Below are 22,907 nucleotides of genomic sequence, written 5' to 3' on the forward strand. Positions count from 1 at the left end.
CGGGCGGCGCGGCGTATCGATTGCGAGCCGCACCGCGTCGCCCACTGCGTCACACGCCTCCACTCACACATCCTAAATGCTGTCTGCACGCACCAAACTATAACCATTCGCATAGCTTTTTAGATAAAGTCATCTGTCTAAAAGTTGACGGACAATATCGCACAGCATCGCAATGCATAAATTTCGCAAGCAAAATTGGTGTACACCAGGAGAAGGGTTTCAGGATGTGGGACAGGATTTCATACTTATCTGGAAATTCACCTTTAGATACTTAAAGAACACGGTGTTTCTCGCCCAATCCACTTGAGAGAATAAATTCTGATCCAGCACTTTACACATTAATTCGAAGAGATCCACCTCACACTGGTTGTAGGTTTGGCTCTGCAAGAGTCCGAACAGCGAGTTCTGCCACTCGCGATCATCGATTGTTTGAACGAATTCTCGTATCATGGGCGACACTCGAAGGGTTTCAGTGCTGGTTGGCTCTGCAGTGCTGGAGGGCGTAGCAGCGGTGGTAGCTGGCGCGTCAAAGGCGAATGCATCCGGCGAGGCGGAATGCGGAGAGTGAGCCTCCCACTTATCGTGAGGTGGCGGAGGCGGTGGCTGCGGCTGCGGCGGCTGCGCTGCTAGTAGTGCAGGCCCCGGTGACGACTCCGGTGATGATGTCAGCGATGACACTTGCGGGATTTGGATTTCTTGTTTGACAGGCACCGAGGCGTACGGCGAGCCGAAGCCGAGCACAAGTCCGCCATCTCCCAGAGACCCACGCAGTGTTTGTACTGCGATCTGTCGTTGCCTCATCATCTGCAACTTGCGGGCGCGGTCTCTTTTGTACATGGGACCGAACTTATTGCGGCCACCGCGCATGCGGTCCGCTCGCACGGCTGTAACAAGATTATAACATGTTTCAAGACCTGAAAATTACATGAACACTAATGTAAAATAGGAAAATAACTATGTAAAAGAAAACAGAATAGGTATAGAGCCATATAGAGAGCTTATACCCTGTTTGTTATAAGTAGATAAAATATTAGAAGCCGCTGCAGATTTATCTTCTGTAAACTTGTGGCTCTGGTATTCTGCTGTTTGTATGTTTATTAATAATTGTTATTGTTAATTGTAAATGTTAATTTCATTTAAAGAATTTTATTTCGTTTTAGGGTTATACCTACACAAAAATGACGTTACATTACAAGCATTAATGTTTTGGTTGTCTTTTAATATCTACGAGTATTTATTGAATTAGAAGGCCATTATCGCTACACTCTTTTATGAGAAATGTAATGTTTCTTTTTTTCAGACGGGTCATCAGCAGTTTGCTTCATTCGTAAATTCGTACGCCTCAATGTGGATCGACTCAATGTGGATCGAGGGGAAGTGGCAGTTACGACGGCGCGCCGCGCCGCCGCGCGCCTTGCCGGCCGGTATGCAATGTCGATGTGTGGGTTTAGTAGGTTACTGATGTTACTTTTGTAAGTGCTGTTCAATAAATATTTAATAACTTAGGCCTAAAATTTAGGACAGCAGCCTCATAACGCTCGCGGACTGGACTGCGCTTTATGATTTTGGCAGAATTCCAAATTTCGAGGAGCTCCTCGAAATTCGGAACATATCTATCAATAATTTATGTAGTTCCGATTGTTTAAGGACTTGAATCTCAACTCGAGTAACCACGTACTCGAAGCTAAAATAGCCTATGCAAAGTATTGTCCGTTTCACATATAAATAAAATGTATGTTAAATGTATATTACTTTGCGGTTTTTACGTCCTGCTCTGCAATTGAGTCGGGTACTATGCCAAGCAGCAAAGCGTGGCGAAGGAACAGTCACGCTATCCTACCTGCCTTCTGTGAATAGACACGTGAACACAACTTTATGAACCGGAAGGGAAGGGAATCAGGTTATCGCACACAGGCCGTGGTTCGTGAGAACGCACCCGCTTAATATGCTGTAATACGTTTTTGTACACATTGTCATGTCTGATATGGGCTAACTTTTTGCCAGTTTCTAATTAGCAAAACAATCTATATTTGAAAATGTGCAGTAGTGTATCAGTGCATTGCAGTGCTCGCAAACCAAACTGATTTTCAAAAATAAAACATTTAGCTTCTTTGAAGTCCCTATATTGATTGAAGCATGCAGTGATGATCTACGAAAATTTGACACGAGTATATTATATGATCATCCTAGTTAACTTTTCTCGACATATGAACAATTCTAAAATTGGTTGTGTAAAAGATGTGAATTCGCGAATATTTTAGACAATAACTTTAGAAGGAAATTCATATAGGTGATACGCACACAACTGTAAACTGTTAATAAATATCGCTAAACCTGGAACGAAAGGGGGCTTTCAGTGAATTGCCGGCTCGCCCAACTCACGAGTTAAAAATAACAACCAGTTTTTATTGTAGCTAACGCGCCTCTGTGCGATAAGAACAAACTTATAGGGCTGGTGGAAGGATCAAGAGAGACGGCAAGCGTAACTGATTTAAGCTTTGCTGTGTACAAGCGATTCCATGAGTAATGCAGACTGGTTCATGGAAGAATTTATTTGTAAGGCTTCGCGATCTTGTCCTGACGTTTACCTTGTGCTAAAATTTGAATTTAGAATAACATAATACAAGGCAGATTCAGTTGTTCTGTTCTGCTAATTTATGATTATTAATTAATATGCTTCGCGAATAAATACGCCAAATTGCGAATTTCATAATCTTTTTGTTGCGAATTTGATCCAACACATAACTTCGGCAATAACTAACTTTGAAAGCTGGGATTTATAACATAATGTAGTAATACAGTAAGAATTTAGAACTTATTGGGAGTGTTTTTTAAACGAAAGGACGTGTATCCGTGCAAGATACTAAATTCGGTATTATATTGTAAATGTTAACGAACACGGTATTTTTGGATATATCTTTTTCTACCTTTGACCATTTTCACCTGGTAGGGTAAGTAACAACAGACGTTTGTCTAATAAACATACATCTTACTAGAATTCTGGAGGGCAAAGGGCAGTAGGAATATGAATAGTGCCTCCTCTATTTTGCGCTCGGAGAATGCCTTCATAGTTTGGGAAAGCTTTTATGTCATGCCACACCGGAATACGACTCGCGTCATTTAGCGACAAGGTTTTGCCTGTGACTTCATTGAAGCAGGCATTATATTGTGGCAGGTGGATTATTGAGACTTTATTTAAGTATTTTCAAATAGGAATCGAGAACAGTTCGAGTGCATCTAATCACCTAATGTTATTATAATGAGCACGCGATAGTAGCCGATAATACGGTAAACGAGGTCAGTCGTTTATTACACGACTAAAGTAGATCAAGGTCAAGGTCATTTTTACAAATCAAAAACATATGTCTCTGTGATAAACAGCTAGAGTGCAGAAATAGATACCTAGGGATGTTTGTGTTCACCTCGCATTCTGATGCTATTTGTAGATATGGCCCACTTATGACAGATGGGTCAAGGTCGACCTTGGCACTGAGGACGCGATTCCCCGCTATTGCACCTCAGCCCATCGATCGAAATAGAATAGTCCACAAAATGTAGCCTTTGAGTAAAGCACTCAAAACTTGTCGGTGACAGATATACGGCCTTGGCAGAGACGCACTAGGGTCGTCAAATGTGTAATCGTGTCAGCGTGATAAAAAATAATTTGTACCGAAACGACGGGAAGAGGTGGGGATTGCTCCTTGTACAGACGAGTCGGTGAAACTTGGTCAAGGCTGGCAGCAGCGCCCCCCGCTGCCCGGCCCCTCCGTCCGAGCGACGGCGGAATGGCCCGAGCGCAGCCGACCGCCCGCACGCACTCGATCGCGCGCCCAGATAGCGACAGCCCGATCGTTACACAACCGAGATAAATCATCACCCGCGATGATCCACCGAACTGTGTCAAGATCTCCATCACATTTAGGTATACTTACCAAATAGTGGCGTCACTTACGACTACAGATCTTACAAGATTCTATTTGGCATAACTGAGTACGAAAGTACTTTGCTGTCATTGTAATCGGGCGCGCAGGCAACAGACTAGTTAGACTTTACGCGTTGATAACCGGTTTTCGTGACTGGAAAGTGGTCCTGAAGCAGCTGTATACCAATATCCTTTCAAGATGGCAGCACTCGTACAACTGTCGTAATAATATGACAGGTAATGCCTAAAAAATAGAAAGGCCCGGTGTGCGAGGCCGCTCTGTCGAAATACTCGATTCGGGTCAAGGCAGCAGCGCGCCGAAATAATCGGCTCGCGCGCGCGTTTTTATTGTGATCTAACATCTGTCGCGGGGCCTGAGGCGCCCCTGGCAGCCTGACCCTCGAGCTGCGCAGCGATGCAACCAGCTATTGCATATATCAAACAGGATACGTCCCTACCAACTTCCACAACCACAATCCTACACTATAAATTTTAGTTTTTATAGTCATAAGTTTTGATTTCTGTTTAGAACAATTTGCGTATTTATATTTACAAAGATAAATAATATTACAATTACTTCGTAACAATTTGGCCCAATAGGAATGTTTAAGTGGACTCCAATTAGATCAATGTTTTCTTTGGGAATGTTAGCCTTGTTGTCCTTTGTCTCGAAGACTAAAGAGTTTTGCATTCGCGTGACAGAAGGTGATATTCCGCAATAACTAGAAATGCTGCGCTTTGTCGGCATAATGTAATCAAATTTTTATGGAAATTTGTTATACTTGGAACCATAGATGGAAACTGTTTAATAGAACATTTGTTTTCTGGACCCTGTTTGATGGAGCTGGTTTTAATTTCCCAGTAACTAACTGTTACAGTATTGTGTTATGATTAAGCATCTGTTGACAGCAAATTAAGGGTACGATTGTTGTTGTAATTCTTAATTCCAAATATCCAGCAATACGGAAATAATGTGCATTCTCCTCATGTAAAGGTTTTAAGTACCACGAACCAATCATTATTTGTCCGCCTTTGGCCACGTGAGTTGGGAGCGCAAACAAATTAACAGTGCACGAGTAGTCGCGTTGCGTTGCATATCTTATTCTTTGTCGATCATCATACAGAAGTACATTTAGTTGTACTTACATAAATAATTCAAATGGAAAAAAATACTCTACAGGAGATATGAAATCTTAAAGATCGCCTCAATTACTTTGAATAACCAGTTAACGAAGAATATGCTGAATTCGACAAGCATGTCACCAAACAAGTAACACGATACTTGTTCAGGTCACATTTGGGTAGTCCATTGCGACAGGTCGACAGAAGCGTCTTGTGAAACGGCGCTTGCGCAGTGCACCCCACCGACGACGACGGCCGATTGTGTCGAAACGCACGATACAGTCGCCGGCGCATGCCCGATTCACAGATCCCCCACCCTCTTTGGCGATGACGCTATATGAATGGTATCGAAATATGTTTTAATCGAAACATTGCAAATAATAGTTGCAATGAAAAACATTACAAACGTGGAAGTCCGTGTAAACTTTGGTAACAATATGAAACAATCTCATAACATAAGATTGAATCGGTATAAAATACATGCCAGTATGGTGTGTAGTTTTTTTTTCATAAGTACTATTGCATGTAAGTTGTACACAACGTTGCCTAGTTGAAATGTATGTGCGGAAAGCAGTCGCTTACGCAACACGTGGGTAATTTCGCGTAGATAGCGCACAGTAATGAACCATTATTGTCGTTATTTTGCTAAACGGGACGCTCGGCTTACAAACAAAATTGTTATTAGATTACATGATTATCTATGAAATTTAGACCTGTGGACTACAGTGAAGGGATCGCATTGTTAAGTATCAGAGGTACTTGACCATGTTTTGAGAAGAGCGTTTCCTGGCCTTGACAATCGAGGTATAGATTTAGAACAAGTTGTTAAATGGGAACAGCCATGCTGTAGAGCCCGTCGGACCAGCGCTTTAGTGGTGGCATTGCACAAGGCTTACTGCAGGTCGGGCAGGCGGCGCGAGGCTCTCGCAACCGCCGCTATTCGGGTCAGCCAACAATTTGTTTGAATTGTGTCATCTGACATATGCTTGCGATAAACGCTTGTTTGCGTTTTTTTTTTGTTCCATCATACACCAGGTTTACAAGAGTAATCCTGATATTTAATAAAATACGTTACTAAATTAACGTGGATAGGCCTCTTTTGCATAGAGTTTGGGATAATCTGGTAGATTCAGTAGAGTTCAGCCTGAAGACAACATAAAAAACCGTCGGTGTGGAACCCGAATGAGGAAAAATAAGTTGTCGCAACCCGTTTCCTGACATTTTATTGGCCCCGTGACTATGTTAAAGGGCAAATATTAATAATGGACATTTCAGGATGAAAAGACAACGTGTATTGTCTCGAAATCAGTAGTTTAGCACCGAATAGTTTTGGTTTTCATAGAAAAGATAGATTGAAATATATAGCTGGATTACTGAAATGATAGACAAAGAAGTTAAACTCTTTAGTAAGGTTCTTGTATCCAGGATACTAGGTAGGTGGTACTAGTTAGGTATGTTGCAAATATCGCAGCATCTGGCGAAACACGGAATGGCGAGTGGCTCACGCACACAGTGGTAAGTTGGAGTTGCGTACATGCACGTACAAGAGGCAGCGCGCGCGCCGCATCGTGGCCCCGCTCGCAAGTAGGTCATGGCGCTCTGCGGCCGCCGCGTTTTAAATTTAGAACGATCTGCGCTTCAAGCTCCGCCCCACGCGATCGCCTAACTACAAGTTAATATATTAACTTCCAAACATCCACCTGTAACCGCACCCTCGCATACTTATTCCAGCCCGCCGTTACGTGACTATTAGTCCAAATACAACGATTGTTTGTGTCTATTATTAGATGATGTGTAATTGGTGTGATCTAGTTTAAGCTACCTGCCAAAGGGCATCTAGTGAGGCCGTTAGGAATGTGTGCCACGAAGCAAATGTTTATGCTATATTGTTTCTTAATCTTTGACTCTCGTTTTTATTATCTTCATTCTCATTCGTACTAAGTTTAGATAAAGTTGATATAGAACTATTATACAAATTTTAGACGGCCATACACTAATCAAGCACGTAATGATTGTTGGTTTTAGCAGAGCCACAAGTCCCAAGAATACACCTTGCAACCACACTTGGTACCTGTATAAGATGATGGATATTGTGACAAGATACCGCCCCGTCGCCCTTATACCTAGACAATCCAACATAACACTGCCCCTAAAAAAATATTATATGTTTAATTGTTGTTTGATTGTTATTATATGTTTTTCATTTATTCCGTCCAGTAGAGAAGTGTTTTAAATTTTAACTAATAAATGATTCTAATTTTGAAAGTATTGTACTCGTAAAATTGTGTAACGTTAATAGAAGTATGTTGTATGTGTATATTTACAAAATAACATCGATGCAGCTCAGGAATAAGAAAGTAACATGGCCCGAGAAATAATTGATACCGATGATTTTGATTGATTGATTATTACGAGTTATAATAACATATTAGTTAAAGTTACAAAGCTGTGTAAGGACGTGAATTTACGAATAATGGAATAATGCGTAAGATTTATATCTGAGGTCGTAAATAAAGTGTTATCTCGGCAACAAACGCGGGCGGCCGACAATGTAGGTGAAGGTCGTCGAGGAGGCGCTGGGCCGTGCTTGTTGCGACAACCGGCTCGGGCTCTCAGACGACTAACTTTCAATTTCGACTATATTTGTCAGTGCTGTATGACGTAATCTCATCTGCCCCGTGGATTGCATTTATTCCACCTAAATATACATGCAATATCCCTAATCGAAAATAATACAATGTACAAATGTTGTTAGGGGGAAAGTAAAGTTAAAGAAAAATAATTAGTAGTATACTCACCTTCAAGTTTCATGCCGACATCGAGACATTTTTGGAAGCGGCAGAATGGACAACGCTTCCTCTGGGTTTTATCTATGTGACAAGCCCGTTCTGCAACACACGTGTATACTTTCTTGTTCTGAACGGTCCGCTTGAAGAAGCCCTTGCAGGACTCGCATGTGAGTAGTCCGTAGTGGTATCCGCTGACTTTGTCCCCACAAACAGGGCACAGCTCCTCGATAACATCCTTTGTATCGGTTTGGTCACACACAGTACCGGCTGCAGGCAAGTATGCACCAGGTTCTCCACTGGCGCCTGTTGGAAACAAATAGGAAGCGTCCAGATTGGCGTAGCCAAACGATTGCTGTTCAGGCGCGCATTGGTAAGCGGCGCCTTGGGGCACGTACTGCTGCGAGGTGCCTGAAGGTCCGCCACCCGAACCGGATCCTTCAGGGCCGGGACTCAAATCAAACGGGGACATGTTAAGGGACAAGAGGCCTGGCTGGTCCATCGTCATGCTCGGCCGCACAGGGCGGCTGCTTGTTACAAATCCCTACAGCGGCGTTCAACCGCGACAACGTTCACACAGTCACCGAGTTCACTAGCGGTCTGGCCGCAACACTATCTGCCGCTCGCGGGCTGCACCTGTTCGAGCACTATTATACTATGAGGCACATAAATCCAACACATTTTGTCCTAATGTATGAGTTACATAAAAGCCGTGTGGCGCTTGGCGCCGGTGTGAATAGCAGGAGATTGGTGCGACGACTGTTCATAGAAGAGTTGACGCGTGTTATGTTACGATCGCGTCGAGTGCTTGTTATTGGCGGCACGCGTGCCGCTCAAGAGACGTTCCGCGATCGACTGGCGGCCGGCCGGCGACAACGGCGCGCGTGCCGGCGCCTCCCGCATGCGCGCCCCGCCGCCACCCGCGAGCCCCCGCCCGCTCGCACAATGGAAAACGATTAGGAGCCCATGTAATAAGTGAAAGTGAGTCGGTGACCCACTTTCCCGCGATCCAGGTCTATGTTAGTGCGCGTTCGCGCGGTTGCGCCACCGCGCGGGCGGAGGACGGTGCGGGGAGCGGCCCACTGACCCAGTTGCGCGCAGTGCCGCAGCAGGGCAGGGTTGCCGACAACACCGAGCTCATGTTTACGTTCTTACAGAGGCGCATACTCGCTGCTACGACGCTGCTTGCCTTTACTTTTTGCAAATACAAGTAGTCGTCTCGACTCGACGTCTATGCTTGGCGTGCGAAAACTAAGTCTGTTAAATGAAGTACTAACTCAACCACGATTATATCATATTGATAATTTGACCTATATTGATAAGATAACGACGTAGTTCTGCAAATAAAGATTTATGCAAATCTTATCTTTTTTATATATTTTATCCCTATAAAATGATTTGTTCAATTAAAATTAATTTAAAAAATATATTAGATATTATATTCGAAGACATTTGCCGTTCATGTCAAAAGGAGAATAAATTCAAAACAAAGGACTCGGACAAAAAGGCGGTCTTTTCAAAGCAAGCCGCACTTTCTCTAATAAAGTTACAAAACTCCCATAAACGACCCATTCGGGCCAAAAGTCCCGTTGTTTACCGGGAACGGACAATAAAAACGAAGACAAGCTACCCTTTCTTACACCCCAGCCCATGCAAATAACTTCATTATTAACAGGAAATTGTCTGAAAATGTATAAAGAATAATTAATAAACACGTGGTTATCGTTTCCTTTATTTATGGGGCTGTGAATACCAATCTAATCCAAAGTGTATCTCACTAGAAAATAAAAAAGTAACGTGGAAGACGGAACTAGACGAAAAATAACTGAGTCACGATTTCTGGGAGTAATGTTGTAATAATTTCAGATGAAACTACTACGAAAATTGATAAAATGTAATAGATAACTAAGTTCCCTCTACTTGGCATATGTAAGTACTTTCTAATGTTATAAAAACACTACATAACACACCTGGCTTACTTCTATTTCCACAAATTTTCATTTCGCTTAACTCATTATTTGGGATAGCAACACGCTTGTATCCCCGAAGGGGTAGGCAGATGTGCATAGTACACCCACTTCTCGCCAGGTATGTTGGCATACCCATTATACCGCCACTCATTTGTTTTGCCGAATTTTCTATTACTCGTATACTTATCATAATTTCGTTTGGCATAATTTCTTGCATACAAAGTTTTTCTTACATATTTATTTTTTATTTAATTTCTGAAATATACTTATGTTAACTAGAATCGTTAAACCAGTGTAGCTTTTTGTCGATATTACGGATATATATTATTATGTACGATGTTTATCTTAGAGTACAAATTGTGGTTCGGCTTCGCATCTTAGAACGTAGGGAAAACACTCCACTCTCGTAGCCCAGTGATGCCTACTCGTTGATAGGCATAGCAACATGGTAGTGGTGGTAGTTGCCCCCTGTACATTGCTAAGTTGTTATAAGTACCTATGAAAACCAGACTACCTACATTACGTACATCCTAAGATGTGGTAAGATGGTCGAAAAAAGTATGACGGTCCCGAATTAAAAGGAGGTAGGTAGGTAAGTATATTCACTATTACTTAGAATTTGGTATGTTCAGGAAAATCACAGAACAAACTGCCTTAATAACGTTATTGCATCGAATCACCGGTCTGATTAGCGACATCAGCCCGATTCCAGGTTCACATTGTTCCAGTACGATCCAGCGCCGATTTCAATCGCTGCACTCTAATAATGTGGCATTAAAGGCACAGCGATTCCTGCTGCGGTCTTCTACCCTGTTTGGACAAAGTTACTTTATCGCGTCCCTGACTTATAGAGTTACGCACTATCTGCGTTAATTCACGTTTCCTTGCATGCCACTCTCCCGCACTCGTTATACAGGATGTTTGTTTGGTGACCCATTAACTTGTACCTATCTAATTATTCGAGATTGACCTACAAGTTAACATGCAGCTATTTTTGGATTTTAATATTATGTTATCCCCACATACGTACCTACAAATAATATTCCTTTGTCGGCAGCATCTCCATTATTACTTTTTTTGCTATACGAGTATCTATTTCCAGCAGCTTCGAAGGATAAAGTTTATAGCTGGAATTTTATATTGAACTGAATCCTAGAAATCTAGAAACTCCCGTCAGCATTTATTTAATTATGTTTATGCGAATCCAGGAATCGTCGTTACCGTTACTTTAATACTCTTTCTTTATTTTGTTATTTCTTACCGTAAATGGTACATGGTAGGCTATAATTGACTCAAAGTCTTTGAGCTAAACAAAATTATTGTACTTATTTAGAGCTACCAATGTAAATTATATCATTGGGTACGAAACTAAATCATTGCAATTTGCCAGACTAAATTAGTACATAAAATATTTCATGATTAGGTTTCAGGGGAAGTCTGTATTATAATTATTATGTGTCTGTGTGGGAAACGTCAGACAACTAGTACATAATATGTAATATGTAGCATAAAGTGCATAGGGTGACACGGGACGTAAGTAGATACCCCGTGTGTTCAATATCAAAAGAGCTATAAATTAAAGATCTTGACCCCCTTTTGGTTAAAATCAGTCAGCGGGTCACGAACGAGTGACTGTGACAGCCTTGATGCTCGCGGTGCAATGCGAACGTGTCTGCAGACTTACCGAACTACATTATGGATGGAACATAGATAGCACTCTGACCCTCAAAATATTTTTCTGATCTTCACAAAATTCCAGGCCGTAATCAAAAGGATGAAGTATTTAAATAACAATTAGTAAGTTTTTAATGTTCTGTTGAAAGCCTAATGAGTCACATTTCTTTTATGGGACACCCTATCATATGGGACCTAAACATGGCTAGCGAGGAGTGGGTATAGTATATAATATACACCTCTGCATGCCCACCCCTTTGGGGATACAGGCGTGCTGTTATCTTATGTTTAGATTTATTTTTCAGTGTAAAAAATGAACTATATTCAAAAACATACCTAATACGTTTTAAATAGATAAATTGTATCAGATATATGAGAATAAAAATAACTAAAATAAAACTAACCCTAACAAAACATGTCCAGAAATAATGAAAGTCAACAATAAGTGTAAGCGTAAGCGTAGGGTAGTGATAAGCAAAAGAGTCATCTAGACCGGTGTGGTCGTTTATGTCAAAATAACATTAGAATTAATTAGGGAACCGCCCTTTTATGAAATTGGTTAAAATTGGATCACTTGCCGAACATGAAAAATACAGTTAAATATCCACAAGTTAAACATTATTCTGAAACACTAAAAAGTTTGCTTTAAATAATGCCCCTTATTATGTTAAAGAAAACATACGTCGCACATAATAAGCTGCAATGACTGAGACTCAATAAGTTTCGATTTCATAATCAAGACCTGAATACCGGATGAAAAAGCGATAGTATACACTAAGTATGTCGTTTTCGCTATCGCGCAGACGTCGCGGCCTCCATCGAAAGCAAGAGTGACTCCGGCAGCGTCGCACGCGCAACTCTGCTTTCTTCGCATGCGCGAGTCTGACGTCACACTTTCTCCATGGCATATGACGCGTGTTGATGTAACATGCTGCAATAGCGCACAGAGAATAATGTAAGCGTGTGTCCATTCGCAATACCAGTTTCAAAACTACATACGCATGGAAAAAAAATGTGTGTAGGTATATTTAAGTTGCGGAATATAGGTAGTTCACTGCCAATATTGATGTTTATGCGTATTGTTAAATTTCATGACCTACAATTGACAAATGCTTCTAGATTTTGCTTTGAAAGCGACGTTTTTACGTTTGGTAGAGTTATGCGTCTGAGTGACATTAAGTGTAAATATTGCTGCACACAGAGGCGACACTGGGAACGTTTCGGGCCGGGTATTTTTTGTAATGTACGCGTTCACACACATATTCTATACAAAAAACCCGCTGCTGTCTTACGGTACCGGCTCTTTGCGCACTGGGCTTAAATCGCACAGTATGAATATATTTGCCTAAATATGGTGCTTAGTCATACTTTTTACGAATAGTCGACCAAATAAAGCTGATTCCAGCAGACATCTCCTAATTTCATTTTAAGTTATAGGTATCTGTAATTTTACTATCCGCCGAAAACAATAGGGACGGATGATTTACATCTATTAAGGCCTTATTACATTACCAAATTTATCGGGTCCGATGCATCGACATCGGGCAGTGTATTAAAAGAATATCCAATGTGCGTGTACAGAATCATTAAAAGACTTTAGATACCTACCTACGTTTTTAAATGTTGAAAGAATTAAATACAGTTTTTTTTTTATAATTATGATCGAAATATTTAAGTATGTTTTAAATACTTATCATAAAAAATACACATCAAAAAGAAAAAGTCATCAAAAGCGGACCTGTCCCTGTGGAATGCTTCATTGACTCAACAAAAGAAAAAGCTTTACATATTTTTTATCCACTCGAATCGAATATGTCAATATTTTTAAATCTGTTTAGAATTATTTACCTTGCTCGTATGTTACAGAAACGATATTTCTTGACGAAACACTGACATTATATTTTAAAACTCTGCCTACACGTTTTTTTAACTCATGCGGTCAGAGCTACTATGAAACTCAATTCTTGAATGAAAAATACATAAATTCTTCAATTATTCAAAAACAGGACAAAAAGAACCTGTGATCGGTAGGTCTGGGTACCTGTGCGTGGGGAGACGCTAGGAGGTGGGTCGGACGGGCTGAGACGGGAGGGGGCGGCGGATTATTCGGCCGTAGCGACTGAAGTGAGGGGGTGAATTTTGGGTTTTAGAGCCAAGTGCATTGGGTTAGTGGGTCAATGATAGCCCCAATTCGTTCACATAAAATACACGCGTATTCAAGAAAATTACGTAACGCGGATATTAAGGAATTTGAAAGATACCTGACGACATTTTTAAGTAAAATATTAATGCTTGGACGTGAATAGGTCAGGCATCGGAGTTCCTATTTGTATTTCTACACCTGTGTATACAAAGAATTATTAGTTAACTCGCGTAATAGGTGCCTACTTGTATTGAAGAAATTGAACTGATATCGGAAATACTTATTTTAATAATACAGTAAATAAGGTGGTTATAATTATTATAACACGACGGAATTTTATTATAGTACACTTACTTATACAACATCCTCTAAGTAAACGGGGTGGCACGTAAATATGCCTAAAATGATAATAGTAGTTAAGTAGATAAATAATAAAATACTGACTTAATAAGGGCAAATATAAATACCTAAAAAGTTTAAGTAATAAATTGTAGTGGGACTACAAGTTACCTTCTAAAGATTTCATTGTGTATCTGTCCAACCCTATAGTTACGGACTTTTTAAAAGACAATCGGCGAAACTAGTCCAAGAACTTCAACTGATAAGACTTGCATGTAGTGAAAGCATATGCTTACCCTATAAATCTGGCAAAATTGTATAAGATTCTGTCCCAGGGTTCTTTCCCTACGGTCATGTTTGTCCTGGCTATAAATGTGATAAAATACAGTTGTGGACAAAAATTTACTCAAAGTTTGTTGCTGTATAACTAAGTCTAAATAAATGATTGTATATGTATACTTATCATTTTAAAGGGGACGTTTTTCCGAGGCCGAAACACAATAGAAAAATAGTTTGCGTAAACGAATTTTAGGCAATTTACGGCTGTAGCACCATTGTTTCTCTGTAGCTACGTTTGAGTTTTTATCCCAGGAGTGCTATCTATTTCTTTTTCTGATATTGTGTCCTGAACCTGATCTGAGAGACCATAACAAGAAAAAATAGACACGCCGCCTAAGCTATTTATTGCCCTACTTCAAGAAATCGTATATTATTATGGTACCTATATACTTCAAAAAGGATTAGTAGGAGAACAAGACCCGAATGTGCTATGGTCAATTGTGCCTGGCCCACTTTCACTTTCTGGTATTTTTGGTATTAGGTTAGTTTCCTTCAGTCTCCCAGAGACCGCATTTCGACTTACAGACCGTAATATGTCGGTGCTCTTTCTGAGTTGATTATAACCGCACGTGGGCCAATTTCGTAATGATTTTATAATTCATTTATAACGGCGAATCGGTTGTTTCGGTCAGAAATACATATTTCTCTGTCCTTTGCCTATTTTTTCTGTCTTAAACTGTTGGTGTCGATCTCCAGGTTCCGTCTGAGCACTCTAAAAACTGCTGAATCGCTTATATGCAATGCCGTAGTGACTTGCTAATGATTACGTTTTCTTGGAATAAGGCAATAGCATAGGCAGCCTGAATCACACAGGGGTGTCCATTTTTTCTTGTTATGGTCACTCATATCAGGTTTAGGACGCAACATTAGAAAAAATCAGGAAGGGATAAAAACTCAAGAAAACTGCGAAATTTCATGCTTAAAGGCTTAGCCGTTTCCACTGAAGGATCATCAATCAGTCAGTCTGTTTCTTCTTTTATATATACCTATTAGATTCGAATGAACCATTCGCCCATCACTAGTTAATAATATATGTTAATTGAGTAATATACATATTTACAACTGGTTTCAACTGAAAAACGAATGGGAAATATTCAATGTTAATCCGTCGAATACCTACCAACTTAGTTGTTAATGGGAGAACATTGAATCATTTTATTAAATATTTAATTTCACAACATAAACATACATATCTATACATATCTATACTGATGTCGTAACGAAAACTTTGAGGGATGATTGAGACCATGATTCTGAGTTGATATTAAGTGGAATTTACCATCGCAAAAGTATGGACCAAAAACAATTTAAGAAAACAAAAAAAATCATGAATTTTCCGACGGGAAATTCCGTTTGATATCAACTCAGAATCATCCTCCTCAATATGCGTAACGGTGTCACTAACATCCATACGTACTTTATGGCTACCTGTACGTACTTGTACGGGGTATAAGTGACGTCATAACGAATGCTGAGAGGGATGATTCAGCTCGCGATTTTGAATTAATATCAAGTAGAATTTTCCATCGCAAAAGTGTAGAATTGAAAATAATTTAAAAAACTAAAAAATAATTCGTCTTATAATTCCACTTCAGATTAACTCAGAATCACGGTCTGAATCATCCCCCTTAGTATACACCCAGTATAAATAGCCTAATATATCCCACTGCTGGGCACAGGCCTCCCTTCAATCGACCAGAGGGGGTATAGAGCATACTCCCATCACTCTGCTCCAGTGCGGGTAGGTGGAGGCGTTTTAGGTTAGTAACCCGGGACCATATTTAATTGAATTATTTTTATTAAACTATTTTTTATGTTAAAATTAACCCGTGAGGCTGTGAAGTTGCATTTGGTATCTGTACAATTATAATAATGTAGTACAGTTCTTCCTTCTCCTAGCTGGATTATCAACCTCAGCAACCCACAGTACATGTGGTTGTAGTAAATAAAATTTAAATAAAGTAGTATCTAAAATTAAAAACGATTAACATAAAAAACCTTTCGATTTGTGCCACGTATGAGTCTCAATAGGTGATTGATTACATGCATAGGCGGCGTTGAAGGGCGAAGGGTGGCGCGGGTTGACCTAATCTGGTTTCGCGACCCAATTTGTCGGAAGCAAGCCTGACCTATATGCGGGCCCGGTGTTGAGTCCTTCCACGTAGAAGCTCTATTTCCTTTTGATATCATACGTGATTTTACCTACATTTCATAGAGACCCATATAAGATGTAAATGTTATACTTACATACTATACGTATTATACAAATATTATAATAATATCGTAACTGCAAATCCTTTTATTTGTATCTTTAGTAGAGAGAGAGAGAAATTGAACTTTCTTATAGTACGATGCGAGACAGAACAAATATGTATATTGTCATCATATTTTTTCATTAATTTAACACCGAAATGTCATAACTGTGGGCGAAGCTATATTCAACTTAACAACTGATCCTTTTTTCCTAAATTCCGTACCTATTCAAATTCCTTTTTTTAAGTTTTTGCCTTCTACGTTTTTGGCACAAGTTGCATGGCGTCAGAGAAAGAAAAATACTTTAACAAATATTTAAGTGAGGTAAGGTTTCAAGCAAATATTGTCACATTTGAGCTATATTTAAAGTGTTGTTCGGAAACAATATTTTGTGGGGCCGAAAAGGTCTCATACGCACTGCAAAAAAGATCAACCTTACCTCGAAAAGACCTCATACTTAAACAGTGGCTGAAAGTTCATGAAATATTCCTATTATTCCGAATATGTTAATTTAAGTAAGTTAATAAAGTCAATGTTGTTACAGACAAATATGCTAACTTTATGGTGAAAGGAAACCCATCCCATCACCCATAAAAAGGTCCATTAGGTATCTATGTTAGAAAAGGGAAGATAATTAGCAGTTGAGCGCGATCTGTTATTGGTCCTAGGCGAGCTTCCTTTTTCACTTGACATATTCGATTTTCGCTGGTGGCGTTCATTACTTGGCTGGAGAGTACCAGTCTAGTAAGAAAGAAACTATCTATTATGTTTTCGAAAACAAACCAATATCCTTTCCGAAGAAATTTCTGTTAGAAATAAACTGTAGGTACATATATACCTACATACTTTTTGTCGATCTAGTCTGCAATCAATTTATTTTAATGTACTTATATACGACGCGGGCTAGCATGGTATCTAATAATTAGCAAGCTTAAAGGTACATAAACATTACCGGTTTTTAGGGTTCCGTAGCCTAATGGCAAAAAACGGAACCCTTATAGGTTCGTCATGCCTGTACGTCCGTATGTCACAGCCACTTTTCTCCGAAACTATAGTAGCTATACTGTTAAAACTTGATAAATATGTGTATTCTGTGAACCGCATTAAGATTTTTACGCAATGATAGAAAAAAAAAACAATAAATTTTGGGGGTCCCCATACATAGAACATAAACTCGAAAAAAATCAATAAAGGGTTTGCGCGAGAGACACTTTCAAAGTGGTAAAATGTGTCCCCCCCCCTCCTGTAACTTCTAAAATAAGAGGAGGATAAAACTAAAAAAAATATATGATGTAGATTAGCATGCAAACTACCAACGAAAATTGGTTTGAACCAGATCTAGTAAGTAGTTTTTTTTAATACATCATAAATCGTAAACCCTAATTTACTTTTCAATCAACTCAAGTATAGGAACGAAAAAAAAACTTTTATATTATGTTACTTGCTGTTCCGGAACCCTTCATGGGCGAGTCCGACTCGCACTTGGCCGCTTTTTTAATAAATAGTAATGAGAAAATACTCAAATAATAATGAGAAAATGCTCAATCGATAAGGAGCTTATTCTAAAGTTGAATATTATTTTATAACAAATTGAGTCTATAAAATTACTAGAAACACTTTACCTGAAATAATCCTCTCAAATAGGAGTTTCGAGGAAAACAGAGTTCTAATAAGAGCGTCTAAGTGGAAGTGGATGTACTTACTATAAACATAATTTTATATTATCAATAATGTAAAATTCAATGTATACATATAAGTAGGTACCTACATCCACTTAGACGCTTTTCGCTTTCTTATTAGCTTCATAATTTATGACGTTTTTATAATTTTGCTAATTAATTAATTTGTATTTTGGAGACTGCGTGGCGTACACCGTAATATTATGGGATCAAATCCCGGCTTTAGCTTTAAACCGAATTTGACTTTGTGAGTTTGACTTCATGTTCTTCTTTAAACAGCCGTAATTTAGCAAGTCTGCAGTTATGCATGTCAGGTTTCTTCATAACTATATACTCATGTGTATACTTATGAAGTAAATAAAGCAAATAAAGTGTATGACATCAGTCATAGTAACAATCTCTAGAATTAATATATGCAGGTAAATTTTAGACTCATAGGAAGCTTGGACACACTACACTGACAAGTGCATAGCTCTATCAGAAACGACTTTTGAAGTATGGATTTTTAAATCGTCTTTCGCTGATTGTTAACGTAGAATACAGAGTTTTTGTTTTCATTGTTTTCTTACAATTTAATTGTAATTTTCTTAACGCTTTCCTAGAAAACCTGAAGGTAGAATCCAATTATTGGAAAATAAATTCTATTTGATTACAAAAGATAAGCTAACGACTATATATTTTATATAATTAGAGGTACATCCATGGCAACATGAACTATATACCTCTACCCACGCTTCGCCGAACTTTCTGTTAGACCATCGTGATAGGTGGTGGGCCGTAACGCTGTCTTGGGCTCACTGTGTTATTCTGTTATTGGCGTTTAAGGAAATTTTATTAAATCAAATGTCTTCCCTATTTTTATCTGAGACCAAAATGTACTTACAGTCTGACCTAAATGTACATAAGAGAGAAAATTGTTGGTGCTACAGCATGGTGCCGCATTGAATCTTCAATGTACTTCAAAATACTACGAGTAGATAGCAGTCGGTATATTGCTTCTGCCTGTGGTCACGGGTAATAGACTAACTGTTTTTACTTTTTTGTAAAATAACCCGGTACATACCCATGATACGTAGTGTAAGGTACCTATACTTTAGTCAAATCTTACACATAGAACACCTAAAAACATAAAACGCGATGGAAAACACGATTTTTGGTATGTTGTTTGGAGACCCCTAGGGGAAAAATGTTATGCTAGTTATGGTTTTTCATTATTTAGCAAACAAAAACAGCAAAAGCTCTAGGAAGTTATAAGTACGTACTTGAGTAAGCTTCTTATGATTAAAATCTATATTGTGTCTGTTATTTAATTAAATGAATTGCATTGTGGAAAGGAAATTAATTTTCACCGCTAAGCCTCACTGGATCGCGAGAGTAATAAATTGGGTCACCGCCTGGAACATTCCACAGTCGCAGCGCGCGGCGGTTGAGATGGAACCCATAGGTACCTACTGCATTAGATATACGATTGTTTTGGTGTATCGTGTATCGACTAAAGTCGTCGTTGTATATTTTTACCTGGATTCTACCTGACTACTGGTAAGCCAAAATAAAAGGATAATTGATATAAGCAATCTATTGTTATATTTGAAATGTTATGGATGAGTAATTGAATACATACTGTATCAGTTTAGTATTTATTGTTTGTAAGCATGGTATGTCAAATCAGTTTGCCGGAGCTATATACCCAGCTTTGGTTCATGTAGGACTTGTAGTAGTTATCCACATATTGCTCTGTTGCAAGCTAGATCGTTGCAAATAGATACTTCATAGCTAGCCTGCAATGTCATGTTTAAATAAAATTACCTATATCTAACACGTTTTTAACACTAAGCCTAGTGGTAAAAAAAGTGTTAGAAGTGTTTGTTGAAAGTTTCATAAAGAAAACTCAATACACTTTGTATTATCTGTTTATTTCACCACTTGGCACTGATTACACTTAGCTAACGACTTCATGGTACTCCTGGCTAACTCCAACTGACTGACTACCTGACCGATTGAAGCTCCCCTCCTTTCGCCCCACCAAAGCCAAATAAAATGGTCGACTGTGATTGGTCGAGAAATACACCACCAGGAAACAGTCGAAAGTTCTGTGTTGCCAGTTTTAAAGAAAACTTTATAAAAATCCTATTTTGGACTAATAGTTAAATTACTTATTTTTTTAAAATCATGACAAAAGTGTGTTCCTACTTACTGGAATGTAGGTAAACATTGAATAGGTAAAGAATTCATTTCAACTACCGGGCAAGGAAAATCCTTATTATATTTTTTATTACGGTTAATTCCTGTTTTATACACTCATACGTAGTTTGATTAATTCAGTCTATGTCTCAAATGAAGCGAATAACTATTTGTGAACATAGTATCTACGACTTTGTGAAAACTAGGGCTCCAGTAAATTGGATACTCAATTTTAACCCCGGTTATATAAACCATTTGCTATTCTGTTCTACTTCGCATTTCAACTTCGATTGGCTTGTGCACATATAACTAGTTGGAAATTCTCTCGCTGGTAGTTTATGTGGGAGAGTGCATATAAACTTTATTCATTTTTTTAGGCTTTTACATTTATGTGAAAGGCTTGGTAAGATTTATGGTCCACTGGCCTTCCGTCAGCAACTTCGTACGGATAAGCTTCGAAAATGTAAAGTTTAAGTGACTGAAACCTGAGGTTCACAAACTTTTGCTTACACTGATTTATGATTACTTTTTGTAAATGTTTAAGACAAACTCAGATAAACGTAAATACAAATACCAAAACAAAGAGATGTCAACACGAATAGATCGCCTACTATGATATTGCATTAGGGTCACATGTACAATAGACGCTCACCGCTGGCTGACTACAGAAATTGAAAGTACTTTGAGTTTTATTTAAATGTGTAAAGGTTTATCGTTACTAAGGTAAAAATTGTAGTGAGTGCACGTTGTTCCCGGAGAGTTCCAAGGCCAGCAAGTACGCGGAACGGTTGTGTCATATACAGGGTGCGCCAAACGTTGAGCTCCAAAGCAATATTCTATATGTAGATAGACGGGTCTCATTGATTATTGGCTTTTTGATAAGCGATTATTTGAACCCTAGTGAAAATTTTGTGGATGTTTCTAAAAGCCAGCTAAACAGAGCAGATAAGTAGCGGATTTCATGACTACTTATTTATTATTTTTTTGAAAATAATATAACATTCTTTGTTACTTTTTTATTGGAGCGATTTGCCTGTTTTTATAGTTTAACTACACTCAGGCCACTTCTCGAGCAAAAGTTATGAAGTGAAATAAAATAATTAGAAAAAAAAATACATGGGGTGCTTCCGGCAGGCAATGAGAGTTTTGGACCTCAACGTTTGGGCCATAGATAGATAGATAAAATACTTTATTGAGCACAATGGACACAAAATACAGAGATAAGGACAACATATACAGAAAAGCACAACAGGCGGCCTGGGCCATCCTGTATACCTTCCACAATTATTTTCTTGTTTTACTTTTGTTTGGTTTTGACTGCAAGAACCTTCTAGCAATATGGCACAGGAAACCTGTGAAACTAAGTGTATGACCTTATAAAAATATTTTTCTATGAAAACGTGTAGGTATGGGTCCATACCCAGCCCGCAGGCGTCACGTTGTAGCATTGTATACTGCCTTCCACAGCTGTTTTCACTTCTTTTACTTTTATATGGTTTCGACTTCAAGAACTTTCTAAAAATATTTCACAGAAAAACAAGTCTTTTAAAATATATAAGTACTTTTTATTCTTTACTTAGAACGTATTATTCTTGTTTTCTATGAATTACTCAATTCTGAATATTTCTACATCTACTAACATGATACAGATCTACACATTATCGCTCCAGGTCCAATATACCTTCAGTAAAAATCATATTTCGAGATATTTCAATTATGATGGATATGATTTAATCGACCACCGAAGAAAGAAGGTTTGGTATTATCTATCTTACGTAATTGCAAATTATAACGAAATCGTTTCTAAAATGCTACTAGGCGTGAGTACATTACAACGTATATTACAACACGCGTAAGCGCGAAAAATAATTGATTTAGCGACAGATCTACCTTTTAGAAAGCAAAATTAATTATTTTATTTACACATTATTGCGATTCATTTAAGTACTTAGGTATTTTTTGATTAATTTGTACTTTTCATTCATTTTGTGAACAAAACATTTCCAGGAGACAAGTCGATTTATCTGTGAATATTTTTTGGGTATAAATCTGCAGGTTATTTTGCAAAAAAAATTATCTCAACGTTATTTATTTTCACAAGTTTTAAATAAATATACACTGAACTATGTTACTTTATTAAATCAAGCATTAGGTATTTATAGTTATTTGCTTTCGAAATAAAAACACGATACCTACTGCGTTGTGCAACTTGCTCGTAAGATATTTAAACTCGTCAGTTCATTGTATGAGAATGGAGCGCATGAAGTCGGTCACAATTGAACAACAGTATGTATTAGCATAATTCCATCAGAAGCGAAGCGCATAACTTGGCACAACGTTGAGCATAATTAGACAGTAACCCACTTTTAATCAGAGCTTGGGCACGCGGGTGCAGTGTTCAGCGCAGCAAGTTGTGTACGTTATGCGTGCAGGGCGGGCGGCGAACAGCGTGAGGTGAAGACTGCTCGTGATCGCGGTACGTACGATGCATTACGACAA

At 38.7% G+C, this 22,907-nt stretch overlaps 1 protein-coding gene across 3 annotated transcripts in view; it reads right to left on the reverse strand.

The window, feature by feature from the left end:
- LOC126379853 (nuclear hormone receptor FTZ-F1) overlaps positions 1–22,907 on the reverse strand; it is a 64,051-nt gene that overhangs the window by 12,407 nt on the left and 28,737 nt on the right. For 2 of the 3 annotated variants that reach the window (XM_050028810.1, XM_050028808.1), the window contains exons 1-2: positions 7,843–8,671; positions 262–884 (exon numbers count right to left, since the gene is read on the reverse strand). In XM_050028810.1, the coding sequence (XP_049884767.1) occupies positions 262–884; positions 7,843–8,338 (1,119 nt within the window). In that variant the 5' untranslated portion in view covers positions 8,339–8,671. Of the gene's footprint in view, positions 1–261; positions 885–7,842; positions 8,672–22,907 lie in introns of those variants that run through there. The other variant, XM_050028809.1, reaches the window with a different exon arrangement.

This window comes from Pectinophora gossypiella, chromosome Z (genome assembly GCF_024362695.1).
Source record: "Pectinophora gossypiella chromosome Z, ilPecGoss1.1, whole genome shotgun sequence".
Lineage (NCBI taxonomy): Eukaryota > Metazoa > Arthropoda > Insecta > Lepidoptera > Gelechiidae > Pectinophora > Pectinophora gossypiella.